This window comes from Pollicipes pollicipes, unplaced genomic scaffold (assembly GCF_011947565.3).
Source record: "Pollicipes pollicipes isolate AB1234 unplaced genomic scaffold, Ppol_2.1 Scaffold_7261;HRSCAF=8764_pilon_pilon_pilon, whole genome shotgun sequence".
Classification (NCBI taxonomy): Eukaryota; Metazoa; Arthropoda; class Thecostraca; order Pollicipedomorpha; family Pollicipedidae; genus Pollicipes; species Pollicipes pollicipes.
Window position 1 is genome coordinate 61,170,726 of NW_023597054.1, and position 17,037 is coordinate 61,187,762.

At 53.5% G+C, this 17,037-nt stretch overlaps 1 protein-coding gene across 2 annotated transcripts; it reads right to left on the bottom strand.

Annotated features, from left to right (window-relative positions):
* Positions 1–90: 90 nt before the first annotated feature.
* On the bottom strand, positions 91–15,654 carry LOC119112633 (uncharacterized). Of its 2 annotated transcripts, none has more exons than XM_037236861.1 (8): positions 15,049–15,654; positions 6,400–6,441; positions 5,063–5,191; positions 4,365–4,493; positions 3,681–3,790; positions 3,139–3,259; positions 1,871–1,989; positions 91–1,507 (listed from the first exon to the last, which is right to left on the bottom strand). In XM_037236861.1, exons 2-8 carry the CDS (start codon positions 6,439–6,441, stop codon positions 1,222–1,224), a joined length of 936 nt encoding a protein of 311 aa, XP_037092756.1. In that variant the 5' UTR covers positions 15,049–15,654; the 3' UTR covers positions 91–1,221. The 2 variants fall into 2 exon arrangements, with proteins under 2 accessions (XP_037092756.1, XP_037092757.1); XM_037236862.1 differs by lacking the exon at positions 15,049–15,654 and adding an exon at positions 6,629–6,688.
* Positions 15,655–17,037: the final 1,383 nt, after the last annotated feature.

The following is a 17,037-nucleotide window of genomic DNA, read 5'->3' on the forward strand; positions in this document are numbered from 1 at the left end:
GGCGAGCCTCAGCCGAGAAGTACTATACCACGCACTCGGTAGTGCACACGTGTGCTGATGCTGCGCGGACCAGGAATCAAAGTGGAACGCAACAGTAGATCCGTATATTTCCACGTTGGTCATGATTGGCGTCCAGTCCGGGTCCCCTTTAAGCATATCGACATCTCTGTCGGTATCGGTCTACCCGCCGGCTACAGAATGCACACGAGCTGGCACTGTGCCTGCGTAGCAACTGGCGCCGGCTACTTACTCTGCTACAGCATATCACCCTAATCAAACAGGCAGCCTATACAACCCGCTCGCCGTCGCGTACAACACTAAATACACCATTACCCATGCCTACAACACTTGTCAACGCGCCTATTACGCCATCAGCATGCCGGATTTAACTATGCCGCTGGCGGACACGATGTGTCACCGAGTCCGCCCAGCGCTGACTGACAACCAGCTGTGACAATAAGCGGCCGGCGCGGCGCGCACGTCACAAAGCCGCCACGATCGGTTACCCCGCGGCCCGCTCGCCCGCCGTGACGTCACACCCCGGTCTGAATGCCCTCCGATCACTGCCGCCTGTGGCGGCCTCCCTGAGACGGTTACGTTCCTGTCGGGGCCCGCTGACGGCAGCGCCCACCGCTGTTCTCGCACGCCCGAGTGCAAACTGGACACATGCTGTCGAAACTCGTGGAATCCAGGCGCACAAAAACTCGCGCGCCGAGCGCCGGGCGCCGCCACATCCGGCTTCAGAATCAGACAGCTGCGGCTCTCCGCTCTGTGCGGGAGACAAGACGGTCAACGCCGCGTCCGCGCAGCGGGGCCGCACTCGCGGCGGCAGATGGTACCAGCCCACGAGTGCGACGGCAGTGACGCCGTGCCATGACGCGGGAGCGAGCGCCGCGCCGCGCCGCGCCGCGCTCGCCCGCCCGTGCCAGAATCAATCGGCTTCCGCCCACGTCACGCCTCACGAGCTGGGCGTTCAGTCACCTGTTACAACACGGGCTCGAGCACGCCGACCCCGATCCCGGCCCGCTGCGGCTCGCCGCGCTGCCGGATACGGCCTGAGGTCACGCCTGATCTGGCATAAGGTCGTCTGATCTGACCCAAGATCATGCCATCTGATCTCGCCTGAGGTCACGTCGCTGGAGACGACCTGAGGTCGCGTCCGACCCGACCCAAGGTCGCGTCGCCTGACCCGACCTGCAGTCACGCCTGACCTGACTCGACCTAAGGTCGCCGCGCCGGCTTGTCGCGCAGCGCCGCCACCTCCTCGTCGTAACAGCGGCAGTGCGTCGGGGGACAGTACGGCACGAGGTGGTGGCAGTTGAGCTGGCACCAGGCGTCCATGCCGGGCAGCGTGGACCAAGGGCCGACGCTGCGGCACACCGAGCCCGGGCCGGCCGACGGCCGGGCCGTGGCGCGGGTTGGCGGCCGCGTCCGCCGGCTGGTGGTGGTGGCTCTGGTGGCGGGACGTTCGGTGGTCGGTCGCCTGGTGGGCCGCGGGGAGTACGTGCTGCAAAGACGGGCGTAACTGCGGTGTGGGAAAGGTTACGAGGAGCCTTTGAAGCACAATGTGCTGGCGATCTTCGAACATGCCATGTCTTACTTCGTTAGGGAATAAAATCGCATTGTGGGCTATAACTTCATGCGCAGTAACCAAAGCGGGCAAAATCACAGCAGTCACACTTACAGATAACCCGCTGCACCAAGTAATCATTCGTTACATATCACCTTTTGCTGTACGCCAGCCTTGAAAAATGTCATTTTACACACCGGCAATGGTGATTCATGCGTTCCACTGAAACGCTGCCCTGTCACTGGCCGTGCGCCGACCATGCCCCTGCCCCTGCCCCTCCCCGCTGCCCCATGTTCTCACCGTCCGCCGGGGTGGATGGTGACGTCAGAGCAGCCGTAGAACTCCTCCTGCGGTCCGCAGCCGGCCGCCTGCGAGCCGTCCTCGCACACGCCCCAGCTGTTGCCGGCATGGTATCGCCACTGGAAGTCAGGAGGTCGGGTCACACCGGCCCTCTGCATGTGGCAGCGTCTCACAATCATGGAGGTGATGCGCAGGGGGTGCTGTAGCAACGTGCTGCAACCTCACTCGCCGTCATATTCCCCGCGCGCACTCAACAACAATCGGAGGGGTGAGAGTGGGGGAGGCGCTCATGGCCAGGGTATTTACAAGTGCCAGCAAATGACGGAAGAGGGCCTGTGTTTTAAGTACGATGCAAGTGTAGTGCTTTGCTGGGATCTTTTTTATACATTACTTTTCTGTTCTTCATGTGGCCATTACGACACAGGTGGTCTCATGCACTATAGTAGATTAAGATGCCTCCGAGCACGCAGCAAACTCCCCGCGGGCTCAATCCAAACACAATTATCGATGGACGGGAAAATGCGTCACTCGAAACACCTCAGCGACGAATGGCAAGTTGTGCGGAACCCGATCCGATTCATGATGTCTGAAGACCAATGAAACGTCATCGTCACGTCACCGTCACTTCCTGTTGCCGGCCGCGGTTTGGGAATCTGAGCCGAGGGCGACCCTGCACCTCTGTCCGCGACCCACTCCCGATCGCACGCCGGACGTGAGTGTCACGCGCCAGCGACGGAACGTATGCCGTGCCGCTGTTGACGCCACAGACGGAAGTAAACGTGAACCTGAACGGTGAGCACTGATCGCCCGTGGCCTCCGCATGTGACATCATTTGTAGCCGCTAATCGTCACGTCACAAAAAGAGCGCTATCGAGTGGTGGTGACTCGTTGGGGTTCTTGAGGAGTGCGCTCTCGCTTCGCAAGGCGGCAAGGAGGCGCGTGAACGACTTCCTGTAGCAATGAGCGGAACCACGTAAGTGGCCATTCCGACAACCCGTCGGGCACTTTGAGTCAAGTATAGCCCTTGGCTTCGCTTGAATTCGTTATCTGTCTGGAAAACTGCGATTCCCACTCTGAAAGTTACCAGGAACACCGAACATAATCTAAACAGCCTGAGAGCATGCCGTCGCCTTGAAGAGGCCGTTATCCCAAACCGTGAACCAGAGCAAGAGGACGGAAGTGTATCGTGTTCGCAGAGCATGGAGGGAAGCTGAGAGGGCGAAACATGTGCGCGCGACCGACGGGTCGACGTCGACGAGGCTACTGACCTGGAAGACGCAGTGTTCGCAGGTCAGACCGTCTGGCAGCTGCAGGCGCACCCTGACCTCTTTGTACTCGGGCCGGATCGGGTACTCGGTCTGGTCCGAGCCGGCCAGCCTCAGCACGTGTCTGCAGGGCATGGGCGGCTGTCTGGGGCGCGTTCAGGTAAAAGGCTCCGCGTGACCGAGATGGTGAGCAGTTAAGGTATCTACGTGTGCGATGCTGATTCGTTTGTGATGCCGCAACGTAACTGTGGGTATTTGCTAAGACATAGTTGGTGAGTTAAGGATAATTCGCAAATAATGTTCATTTTACGATCTTTGCATTATAACACTGATATGCGCACTGCTTGTTAGACGCGCTTGAACAATGCAGTTAGGCTGTGTGAAACTTATCAGCATGGTGCGTCGAATAGATATGCTACAGCGGTATGATCGCGCGCTGATAATCGGTGTCCTGATATGCCAGGATAAAACAAGCGTATAGATATGCTCCTATATGCAAAATGCGAGACTTAGTTAAGCTGGCCCGCTGTCTATTGCTCACTAACCGATCTAGACATTCCTGAGTAGCCTCAGTTGTAAATCCGGGAACTGGGCATATCTTGAACTGGAAGTATCCTTTGTGGTTAGCAGTGAGCAGAACTTGAACGTCGATCGCCTGCGGCAAGAAGAATACATTAAGTGTTGATGAAAATCAGCATGCTACTATTTCTGTTAACAGAGTGCCCAGCTAAATGACAGCTCAGCTTTGGTAAGATTTAAAGTACTGAAAGCCCATTTGCAGTTTTGGGGATTATGGGAACTACAGTATGGTTATGCACTATTGAACATATACGCAAACTAAACAGCAATGAAATTCGTGCGCGCGAAATGTGTGCTCGCGCGTAAACGTATACGCGTGCTTGACACAACAAAATAGGCGAACAAATGCAAACGTGCACAGCATTTGCAGCTGGGAGAAGGTAACAAGCCGTCGTTTCGGTGATTACCTAATGACTCCGCGATGTGGTATCTATTGTTCAGATGTTTTATGCCGCGTAAGTGACATGCCGTCTGCAAAACCTGTGTCGGAATCTACGCAAATTAGCCCATTATCAGGATCTCGCGCGGATACCAACCCGTCTCACGTGGGTATCCAGTGCTAAATCTAACATGATACTTACAATATCACTCAACAACTCTCACGCGCTCCACCAGAGGGTGAGGGGCAACGGTTCACTATCCTCACCCACCGAGCCAGCGGTGTAGTTGGCCACCAGGTACCCTCGGTAGTAAGGTCCGCCGATCTCGTGAGTGCGCGGCACGGGCTCGTCGTACGGGTCTCCACAGATGCCGCACTTGCCGCCCTGTGCTACCTGGTGCTGAAACGGTCCGGTCCCCCGTTGGAGGGCGACTGCTAACAGGCAGCTGCTAACAGGCGACTGCTAACAGGCAGGAGTGAAATAAGCAGCACAAATCACACCGCGTTACGCGAATGTGCGCGGAGGAGATAAAAGGATAAGGGATTACTGTAATATTCCACGTTAGTTCAAGATAGATGGCGTGTGTAATGGTATGCATAATTCGCCATGTCTATCTGTCGTGATTACGCAACATAAGTCTTGATCGTATTAGGTTGCACATATTCAGTTCTTCAGTTCTTCAGGCTGCTGGGAGTGGAATTCAGCAGGTACCGGCACAAGCTCCTTGCCAAAAGCAGAATAGTTCCCATTTAAGGTCATTAGCAGACACCAGATTCGGGACTAGTCTGGGCGGAAGACGGGCAGGAGCGGGACCAGATGAGGGCCAGAAGCTGGGGCCATGGCCGAGATAGAGGCAGGACCAGACACGGAGCTATCAACGGAGATCGACCAGGACCGAGACGAGGCCGGGATCAGACCCGCGGCTAACAGCAGAAGCGGAGGCGGACACTCCTTCAGTTAATACTCACTGTGAGCCCTCCGCAGAACAGCTGGTTGTCGTTGTAGTCGGCAGGCGTGTCGTAGCCGCTGTAGCGCCACAGCGAGGCGCGACAGGGCGGCCTCTGAAGACGGCCGTGCCCGTCCACTGTACTCTGCAGCTGTCGGACGGGTCAGGCCCGGCCAGGCAATGACCATCAGATGATTAAGATCATTGTGATGTTTACCATAAACGTGATGATATCATCCTGAAAATGATACTCTCGACTGAGCTCCCGGCATTAGCTCATCATTTCAGGATTATTTTCCTAATAATATGAATGGGTGGCTTTGCCTCCAGGACATCTCTAAAGCAAAGCTGATGGGACCTTGAACCTACCGCAGTTTGCCGTTCCAGTTCCAGCTGATCCTCTCGCCTTTTGGTAGACAAGAAGGATTTGATTTTACGTGCCGCACATACTGCGACACGGCAGCCTGGATCTGGGCTGACCATCGTTGGCCAGTTGAGATTCAACATGCTTATCTATTATTGCAAAATGCTGGTCAGGTCGGGTCAGGTCAAGTTGCTTGCATACCTGACCTATCAATGACATCAAGCCATGTGCCCAACCTGGAGGGCGTACCCAGTGCCGCTGAATGACGTTCCCAGTGCCCATTCCCCCGGAGTGCAGAGTCGGCAATCGTAGCCTCCTGATTAGTCCAATATTGTTGATAAGGTCCTGTCGCGCTACCACTACAAGGCCAGGTGAGATCTGTCAGGTTAACTCGCTTCAGGTTGCTTCAGGCTGATGCGCGTCAGGTCAGACCAGGCCAGGCAGATAAGGTGAAAAGCGTTATGAACATGTGCAAGTGAAATCGACATGTACTGCAATCCTGGGCGAAGCGGCGTGACACCATAAGTTAGCCGATACTTCGAGGGCTTAACTCCACTTGAGCTGCAGCCAAAACATCCGACAAGGCAGCGGCACCGGATCGCCGGCTGCCGTCAACGTTATTTATGTGTTTTGTTTGTTTTGAGGTAGATGCATGGGCGGTGCTCAAAAAGCGGTTGCAGTAATGTTGCCAACAATTTTGACGACTGGAGCCAGTAACAGAAAAAGCCTTTGCCTTTTCAAGCAGTCATGCCGCTGAGCCAATACGGCCTGATGACGTAGACCTTTCTTGATGACCGCGATGAGGGAGGTTTGAGACGAACCACCGGCTGCAATTCGACTTTAACATTTAACATGAGAAACCTGAGGGATCGTGACTCCAAAGGTCGTTCCAGTTACAACATCTGTAAAAGATCAACACGTGACTACCGCATTTGATTTGAGTGGTAACGCTGCCATGGCTTCCTGCAGTCGCCTGAGGAGGCCGGAATACTCACCATCAGAGTCCAGACGGCTGTCAGCCAGACGAGGCGCTTCATCTGGAAACCGAGGCAGATCACCATGAGACGTCAGTCGCCGTGCACTGCAGCGCAAGGAGCAGCCGATGCACGCCAGCCCAGCAGCGCACCGCTACGTCACCCAAAAATACTGCGGAAATATCTGGAATATATCAGCCTGGCTTTCGGAGCACCAAGGCACGCACACGAACACGCCGTTGTCTCTCACCGTGGCCCAGCACGCTCTTCCCCCTCGTGCGTATGTCCGCACACTGCGACCTCCGCCTTGACTCTGAGGCCAGGCCTTCCGGCGCTCTGGTCGGTCTTTTGAAGTGGCGGGTTCTGCTAATCGGGCGTTTGTTTATGGACTGAATCACGACATCTGGGTCGCCGCCGCTGCCCCCTCCCCCTCCCCCCAGGACCTAGCCGGGGGCGGTGTTTGGTCGGCTTTGGTGGGCTCGGTCCACAATCACAGTCGCACGAATGCATACGTCATCGGGAACGGTCGTCATCCCGCGCATGTCGGAGAAGGGAAGGGGGGGGGGGGGCGGAGGGCGGTGGGAGATATCGGCTTCAGGTTAGCGCTATGTCAGAAACCCTTGATATCTACCCGTGCCCCCAGGCTCCCTAAGGCTGCGATTTGCTTACCGGTGACTGTCAGTACACCACCTTTTGCTTGCTTGACTGAGGGCTGTAAAACGCATCAGGCCTTATTCAAACCCATCAATCGAATACGGGATCACCGCAAATCTTGGAACATCGATCATTTAGACGCATTTCTGTCACAACAAATCACGACAGTCATGCAACCCTCGAACACAAAACAGATTTTGATACCCCCCTCCCCTCTAGTACAATCTTATCAACCGGCCTGAATGTTATCTACGTTGAAAAACCGCGGCCAGGACGCTGAAAAGCCGCGGACGCAATCAGGGCGTGTCTTGGAATGTATGAGTCCTGTTACATTAAACACAATGTTTGCAATCCGCGTGGCGATAAGAGGAGCTGATCCCCCAAACCTGGCAGCTAACGTCGCCCTGATCTTCCTCAAACACGTGCAGGGTGGGAACGAGCAAACAAAACACGGATGTGTATTTCTCAGCCGGGGCGAGTTTTTCTCACGTTCCCGGATTCGTTAAACTGACAGCACTGCTGTTCCCTCCGAACGAGACACATTTCACGCGAATAGTTTCTAAGTTTCGCGCGTCCATGAATGTATCATATACACATTGTATCCGACCGTACTCCATTTCCGTTCTGTTATACGATTTACTGATGCTCACTGCACCAAATGCTCGCATCAGAAGACAACATATGATTGTCATTCAACAGCCATGAGCGTGGAGTGAACAAATGACGCTGACAAGCGAACAAAGAACAAGGTGTAAGTAGCTCACTCAGAGGGCACCTCAGTGCCTCACCGTGCCGGTATGTGTACGCCGCCGAGGCTCATTACGTCATGGGCGACAGCGTCACACATCACTGAACTTATCAACGCCTGAAAACTGCGTCCCGCGCAGCTGCAGCCCGCGCCCCAACCAGGAAGTCGCATGCCGCGCTGTGCACATCTGTGATGACTACGCAGCGCGCATGGTCCGAATCACGCACGGGCGAACCGTCTTCCGTCAGGACTTGAGCCTGGACCGGAGCACCTCTCACCGTGCGCGGCGGCATGGTCGACCTCCTCACATGGTGACGGCTGGGGATGAGCCCCCACTCCGGGCGGCCGCCCCTGGGAGGAGGTGCCGAGATTACGCGGACAGCCGCCGGCTGGTTTGAAGCTGCGGTTGTCTCCTCCCGATCGCGTCTCCCGAGTGTCTGCAGTTGTCTCCTTCCGATCATGTCTCCCGAGTGTCTGCGGTTGTCTTCCTCCGATCATGTCTCCCGAGTGTCTGCAGTTGTCTCCTTCCGATCATGTCTCCCGAGTGTCGCAGTTGTCTCCTCCCGATCGTGTCTCCCGAGTGTCTGCAGTTGTCTCCTTCCGATCATGTCTCCCGAGTGTCTGCAGTTGTCTCCTCCCGATCGTGTCTCCCGAGTGTCTGCAGTTGTCTCCTTCCGATCATGTCTCCCGAGTGTCTGCAGTTGTCTCCTCCCGATCGTGTCTCCCGAGTGTCTGCAGTTGTCTCCTTCCGATCACTGATGGACACGGGCGCTTTCAACTTAGCCAACCGCGGGACTGGTTGGGGATAGGCCGAAGGATGCACCTTAACTAAGTGGCGTTAGTACGTAGAGCGCTTATGTGATGTATGATTAAACAAGTTCGCAGTTCGTTCTTCAAACTGTGAATAATTCGGGTAACGACCATGGTCTTCCTTTTTTACTCATCTTCCTATGTCTGCAGAATAAAACCGGCTGACGCCAAAGTATGCCACCACTTGGTTCCAAAAGGCAATGAATACATCACCGGGGGACCTAATAATTTTTGATGACCTTGATCTTGAATGACCTTGCAACTGAGGGCTGAACGTAAGACGATAGTGCCAAAACACGCCGAAAGTCCGGGTTTCGCCGTCAGGGCCTGGCATGAGCGGCTTTTGCCTAAGACGGCTCTCGTGCTTTCACCACTTTACAGACGTTAGTGGTCTTGTCATTGGTGGTGCTGCTGTTGGAACGCTTGAAATAATTCCTCGCTTTATCTTGGGCCTTGAAACCAACCTCACTCAATGTCGATGTTCGCTTGCAATGCCATTTCCCTCTGTATCAAACCACTTTTGTTTGGGGGTAGGTTAAACACGCATACTCATGTCGTTTCTTGTACAAGACTGTAATAGACCAGCTGTTCTGCGGAGGACTCACAGTGAGTGTTAACTGAGGGAGTGTCCGCCTCCGCCGCTTCTGCTGTTAGCCGCGGGTCTGATCCCGGCCTCGTCTCTGTCCTGGTCGATCTCCGTTGATAGCTCCGTGTCTGGTCCTGGCTCTATCTCGGCCATGGCCCCAGCTTCTGGCCCTCATCTGGTCCCGCTCCTGCCCGTCTTCCGCCCAGACTCTAGTCCCGAATCTGGTGTTCGCTAATGACCCTAAATGGGAACTATTCTGCTTCTGATAAGGAGCTTGTGCCGGCACCTGCTGAATTACGCTTCCACAGCCTGAAGAACTGAAGAACTGAAGATGTGCAACCTCATACAATCAAGACTTATGTTGCGCAATCACGACAGATAGACATGGTGAATTATGCATACCATTAGACACGCCATCTATCTTGAACTAACGTGGAATATTACAGTAATTACAAGACCCCAAACACCGGGCATTGAAAGCAAAGGGGAATACCTCCGCCGTCGAGGCCTGCTCTAGAAGACAATAGCCGAGATCAATGGCCAGAATCTTGACAACCCTTGACTATTCTGCGAATCGCACCACCAATCCGAACCGTGCATCACGCTGGTATCGGCGGCGGCATGTGCAACTGCCTGGTTGGTCTTCATATAAGGAGTTCACATTCCGCAGCTCAGATTGGCGATCGCACATCAATTGTGCGGAACTTCCCGACAACGCAGCGCCATGGGAGGCCCCGAGAGAAGCGACGAGATGCGGGCTGTCTGGAACAAGTCGGCAGGGATGTTACTGCCGTCAGGTTAGAATATGTTGGACGCGCCTCCCCAGAAAGGGACGTCAGCACTAGCTGATGATTGGGGCATGGAAGAAGATTATACACGTGCATCTATGTATGCATATATATATATATATATATATATATATATATATATATATATATATAGTGTGTGTGTGTGTGTGTGTGTGTGTGTGTGTGTGTGTGTGTGTGTGTGTGTGTGTGTGTGTGTGTGTGTGTGTGTGTGTGTGTGTGTGTGTGTGTGTGTGTGTGTGTGTGTGTGTGTGTGTGTGTGTGTGTGTGTGTGTGTGTGTGTGTGTGTGTGTGTGTGTGTGTGTGTGTGTGTGTGTGTGTGTGTGTGTGTGTGTGTGTGTGTGTGTGTGTGTGTGTGTGTGTGTGTGTGTGTGTGTGTGTGTGCGTGTGTGTGTGTCTCCAGATTATTTTCGAGCAACACCACCGTACTGAATGTGAAATATCAGGAGCACTCTTTTGGTGGAACGTGTCCTCACTTATCCAAGCCAATAACCCACGTGGTTGTGTCTGTTGCGCGGACACCGGCGAAAGTTCTGAGCGAAGAACATCGATATTTCTGTAGGTATTTCATTCCATACAGCGTCACGGGTGTAGCATTAAATTTCGCCGATGTTCGACGGACTTGTTCCCTTTGTCTTCCTTCCCGCTCTCGGCAGTGGACCGCAAGCACGGCATCATGCTTAACCATGTATAGCCTCTGTCGAGTCGTCCCTGAATTCGGGTCCATGGTTTGGGTTCATGATTTGGATCGGATTCCGCATACACTTGGCCTCGCCGGCCAAATGTATGCAGATGAAGATGACCTTACCCAAAACAACGCTGCACCATCATAGGTCTCTGCACACCCCAAAGCTGACTTTTGGGTGCAAAAACAAACGATTTTGACTGGAACTGGGGCATCTGGAAATACTGGGCCCTAGTGGTTCCCTGTGCGGCGACCGATGCCGAAATGACGTCGTGGGTGGGCGGGCGACCCCCCCCCCCCCCCCGCTGGCCGGATCACGGAGACGCAGTACCGCGAGAGAGGGCCAGGATGTGCCACTGCGAGAACGACCCAGAGTTGTCAGTGAATAATGCCAGCAGTATCTTTTTGCTCTTTGAGCCCTAGTTGAATGCGGATGGACGATAAGTCACGAGGGACAGAGGGGAGTGTCGGCGGTAGATGCCATTTGGCAGTGAAGCGGGCACGTACTTTTGGTGGCGGGATGAAGCCAAATGATACGCATGGGCCGCATCACGCTCTGGCTCGGCTGGTACCCCTCCTCACGGCAATCAAGCTTCAGGTGAGCGCTTTCGCCTTGGTTCATGCAACAGCAACACCGAAAGTGCTACGTTTGTGCGCGGGGTCACAACATATTGATGTCAGCATTTGATACGCAGTATCTACACCCCATGCTGAATTAACAAAGCGCTGCGAGTTCCTATTCAACTAAAAAGGTGGACAGCTCCAACCAGATGATGAAACCTTGTGCCGCACACTGGGAGGGTGAGAAAAGCCAGCTGCAAATGATATAACGACTGTTTTATTAACATTAAGTTATTTCGCTAGGACATCTTACATCGCCATTTGAATAGTTTCTCAATTTAGCATTTACACTAGTATCAGCAGCCTGAAAAAACACGGTTCGCGACTCTGCATGAGAATAAAGCACATGCAAACGCGCTTTCTCTCCGAGCTTCAAAAGGGACACGCAAGCAAATCCATGCCAGTACATGGGTTTCACCATGGGTAGGGGAAAGCAGGGCGAGGCCTATCAGTTATTTCTTTGGGCTCGCTTCTGCTGTAACTTAAGAGGATAGCACTAAAATTCCCATGTCTGCAGACAGCTATAGCCTTTAACTTCATGTGTAGGGGTTAAATTTTGAAGAGGACGTCTTCGTTTTTTTTCTTTGGTAAATGACTTCTGAATGACTTCCTCTGAAACGAGACATCTTGCCCCACCTTAGGGTAATGTAACAGGTTTTGGAGGAGGAAATTATGCTCATGTGAACTTACCGCTGCAGGCTGCCGAGGCAGTAACCCTCACCCACATGGTGTAAACTACCTGCCTGGTTTAAAACAAGCGGCTTGTGGCACATTCACGTCGGCAAATGTTTACGAACCCGCTGTGGCATAACGAGCGCTTAGATTGGAAAGTAACAACATCTCTAAAGCAGCGCTGAGAGTGCGCGGAAGAATAGTCGTGGCTCGAAGACAGAGTAATAGCCTTATTCCTCGGAGAAAAACCAGGAGAATGGAGAAATAGATTGGTTGATATTTCGGAAGCATGCCTTGATCGAAACAATAGCAGAAGTTTTGCTAAAGCCATGTTGCCGAAACGTCAACCAATCTATTTCTCCATCCTCCCGTTTTTTTCTTCTCAGAGGAATAAGGCTATCACTACTGTCTTATCTATGTGAATAATGCTCCTCACGAATGCACAGAACAACTTCTTACCAGTGTTCGTTTTGCAACTACTGTCACCCCGGTTTCGGTTCCTCAGGTAGAAATCATCGGACTACATAGCTAATGTAACTGTCGACTCGTGTTCTGGATGGCAAAAGTCATGGCGACCATGTCAGCCAACCATTGACGGTAACTCAGTCAATAACATACTGTCGGCACGTTGCATCACCGATACAACATGTCCCATGCACAGCTGGTACATGTACCGCCCGACATCTTTGAAGACAAGTTCGTGCCACCCCGAAATCCCTGGGGAGCAGACGCCAAATGTTTTGCAGTATACACGACAGCTGCACTTCCCTACCACGCGGTATAACATTCAGATTGGTTTAATCATGCCGTAAGCCCTTAAAAGTGCACTTACACCGATCGCTTTAGTTTTCAATGATATACGAAAAAATATCGCGCTCATGCCAAGGCGCGTGCACCTATGCTATCGGAGGTACGCTGACTGACAGGTACAGGGAGCTGCTGTACGACAGCTGAGTGACTCAATTGCAATTGCCGTCAATTGCACATATTTTGAATGAATCACCCTGATACTGCGTGACCATGACACAACTCGCCCCACTCTCTCCTATTTGGCTATGGACCCCAAGTACATTCTGTACTTGAAGGCCATCACGTGATGGTCAGCTGGGCCATCGCGCGATGTTACTGTACAACAACTGGTTACGCAAGGACAAAGATCCAGTCAGTTCATGTTTCAAAATCGCAGCTTTTGCTACGCCATCTGTTCTTGAATCGCTCTGGCGTCGGCGTTCCATCTGGAAGTGACTTCAGGTGATGCTTGCGATGAAAAGTGATTCCAGCTAGCCTGCAGCCCTCAAGACATGACAGCCCATCCGAATAACCATCCCTTATTTTGAATCCTGACATGTCCTTAGTCCAAGATCAGGGTGGGCTGCCGAGGCAGTAACCCTCACCCACATCGTGTAGACTACCTGCATGGTTTAAAACGAGCGGCTTGTGGCACATTCACGTCGGCAAATGTTTACGAACCCGTTCTGGCATAACGAGCGCTCAGATTGGAAAGTAACAACATTTCTAAAGCAGCGCTGAGAGTGCGCGGAAGAATAGTCGTGGCTCGCGTATACGGCATGGTGCTAAAAACGCTAAAAGAAAGCGGGAATCAAAGTCTGATTATCAGAAAATGTCTTCCGGTCATGACATGCTATTATATCGGCGCATCCTGTCAGATGAAACATGAGCTTTTCTCGGAATATACCATGGTTGGCAAACGGCTTGCCTCAATGTATCCATCAAGTTATGATAACGACTGCCAGATGTTCGAGATTGTTCAACATTATTTGGCCAAGGAAAGCATGCGCCTCACACACATGCACATGCTCATTACAGAAGTAATGGGGAAATGAACTCAACCGTCGGGAACCTATTCCACGAACTATCTTTCGGAAAACCTCTTTTAGACAAGAACACTCAAGATTCCGAACTGAGATGACCCAAATGCCGAGCATATGTTACACCGATGCTGTTCAGAATCATCTTTCTTGCTTATCAAGGACAGTCGCGATTCAAGTAAATGCGATAAAGGTTTGAAACAGAGATATTCACTGGGTCAAATGCTGTGATACCGTCCCAACATTCGCAGATTCCAAATCAGCGTGCAGGGCGCTGTAAAACGGCAAAGCCGATTTACGTCGTAAACAGTTACTCTGGGTTGCTTCCAAATAAACAGTGCTCTTCTTCTGAACATTTTGCTTATGCGCATTATGTCAAGCAGAACGACGCGTGACTTCGTCGTAATTTCGTTTACGCCGCGAGCTACAACACTATGTGTGGAGGAAACAAGTGGTGTGGAGCGTGGGCTCCATCTGAACTGCATTGGCTCCAAGATAGACGCTGCCTGCACACGGCCATCAAACATTAGTGGGCATCACCAATGGTGTAGCAAATATGATGTGGGCATAGACAATGGAACGATGGTGACAAGGTCCCAGCCATGGCTGAACAGACTGCACGCGCCTCATCAACGTTGCGCAAGTCAACTGGACACCAGTCTGGCAGTCTGGCAGTTATTTCAATGCCAGAGAAATTGCCGCCAACCCCTTTTGGCCGTGGGTGGGAAAGGACGCATCGATATCATTGGAACATTCATATTCATCTGACGTATAGAATACCCGCATTGAAAAGAAACGGGGCAATAGCTAGGCACCGGTTCACAAACGCCCGTGAAGTTTGATTGCACCTGGTTGAGCGAAAACGACCATTTTAAGAGCGGACGGCCCAATCCAAATGTTCCGATCCGGTAATGACAGCTATCATGCCAGAGCGACACGGGGCGTCGTCATGGCGGACCTCGTCAGGCCGTTTGGTTGCTGGTGTACTCGGGCAGAGGCGAAGGATCGGACGTGACTTCGACCTCGCAAAATCAAGAGGTCGCAACGCATGCAATTCTGTTTGGTATATGGCGTAGGGCTTTCACTACGATATTGTCCCCATAACACATTTCCCTTACATCACTTAATCTCCTTTTTGGTTCGGAATTCTGTCGTTGACTAAAGCTATGACACCAGTAAGACGGCGCGAGACGAGCGATACGATAACATGTCAGTGCACCATCACACCCACACACACAGACATACACACGCGTACTTGCCTGAAGCAGATGTCCTCGGGTTGGCGCTGCCCGTTCAGCTCCGCTCCTCGCGTATAGGCTGTCCAGCAGCGATACACAACATCCTACCGCGGCCTCTCCGCCCCGCTCAGATTCAATTCAACCCCCAGTGTTCCAAGCACGCGCCTCACCACGGCCGGCTGTCACGCCCTCGCCTTCGACTCCAGCCGCGCCCCACACAGCAGGCTGGACAGTTTGCCGCGGCCCACGCAGCAGGCTGGACAGTTTGCCGCGCCCCACACAGCAGGTTGGACAGTTTGCCGCGCCGTCCCCCTCGCCCGACGCCGCTCGCCTTCGACTCCCGCCACGCCCACACAGCAGGCTGGTCAGTTTGCCGCGCCGTCCCCCTCGCCCGACGCCGCTCGCCTTCGACTCCCGCCACGCCCACACAGCAGGCTGGTCAGTTTGCCGCGCCCCACACAGCAGGCTGGTCAGTTTGCCGCGCCCCACACAGCAGGCTGGTCAGTTTGCCGCGCCGTCCCCCTCGCCCGACGCCGCTCGCCTTCGACTCCCGCCACGCCCACACAGCAGGCTGGTCAGCTTGCCGCGCCGTCCCCCTCGCCCGACGCCGCCTACCAGCCTCCGCCGCCGCCGACCCCGCACTGGAATGGGTCCACCGCAGCCGCCGTCTGCCGTCCAGGGAGCCGGCGTCCGGTGCGCGTCCGTCCCCGCTCGTCACGCCGCCACGCCGTCACGCCGGGTCACGCGGCGTGAGCGCGGCGTGGCTCCATTGGCGGCGCGGCCGGCCGCGCCGTGATTGAAGGGTTGTTTGTTCGCTCGGAAGTGCCGGGTTTCATCGGCTGTGACGGTGGCCGGCTTGGCCCCCGAACCGTGCCAGCGCGGGCGCGGGGGGACTGGAGGAGGGAGGGAACCCGACCACCGAGCGGCAACGGCGTCGAGTCACGTGACACCGGGCGTAATGAAACTCGGGATTGTCGGACTGGAGCTGATGGTCTGGATATGAGACCACAGAAGGACAGCGTGACGGTTTTATTTCTGTAAGCGCATGATCATGTGTGCCGTTATCTTGCAATCTCGTTTTAACGTGACATCGTTGCCAGATCATCTTTAATCACATTTTATGTTTCAAGGTACGTCAAGCTTCGGCATTTTTGTCTTCGTCCAGGATAGGACAGGTACAAATGCTATCATACATGGATTGCATGTCATTCCATCCTGTTTTGTAACTTTCCCTTTCGCATCGCCTGTCATTATCGTGCCGTTCGCGTGATATGCGCTACTGCCACTCCCCAACATTTACATTGCCATTTTACAAAAGCATAAAGCGATCCCTCACAGAGCGGCGTTTCCGTGCTGGCAGTGCTCGCCTTCTGACGTTCCGCTGACGTTATGTGCTTATGGACTGGGAGAGCAGGACCATGGTCACGCCACGGCGCCGTCAACAGGAAAGCATCGAAGAGCCACCATAAAAAGGGTGATAATAGGAGCCAATGCAATTCTAAAACACAGGAAGAGAACGAGGATAGTCGCTGCTTGCCACAGAGCAGGCAGAATAGCAAATAACATGGCATGAGGCCGGCGATAATGAAAGAAGACCGTGAGGTCGTGACGCCACGGTATCCTTTTTAAGGCAGTTTGGTCTGCTGCCGTCACACCAGCGCCGCGCATTCGCCCCGCCATTCGCTTAATCGCTTACATTCATGCACCTCCACCTGCTAATCACACCAAAAAATTAGAGACTGGACCGTGTGGTCTGCTCGTTGTCTCCTCATTCTAAACATATGATGATAGCGAATAGTGACAGGTCACCACCACGGTGCGGTGCTGATGCAGAGCTACTTCCCAGCTTGAACACTAAAAACTTACATCCAAACCAGTCAGTTGTTCATAAATACGCTTTAATAACGCCGATTACCACTACATCCGACGGAGTCTCTTTCTGGAAGCGTCTATCTATTGACATCCCGAGTGTGAGTACCGTCGTATCGGGCATTGTGAAGTTCATGTCCA

Excerpts from the sequence above, each read along its gene's own strand:
- LOC119112633 (XM_037236861.1), bottom strand. The coding sequence starts at position 6,441 with ATGAAGCGCCTCGTCTGGCTGACAGCCGTCTGGACTCTGATG. Across the intron at positions 3,260-3,680 it reads ACTCAGGAATGTCTAGATCG|ACACGTGCTGAGGCTGGCCG; the intron begins GTTAGTGAGCAA and ends CATGCCCTGCAG. Across the intron at positions 1,990-3,138 it reads GCGAACACTGCGTCTTCCAG|TGGCGATACCATGCCGGCAA; the intron begins GTCAGTAGCCTC and ends CCTGACTTCCAG.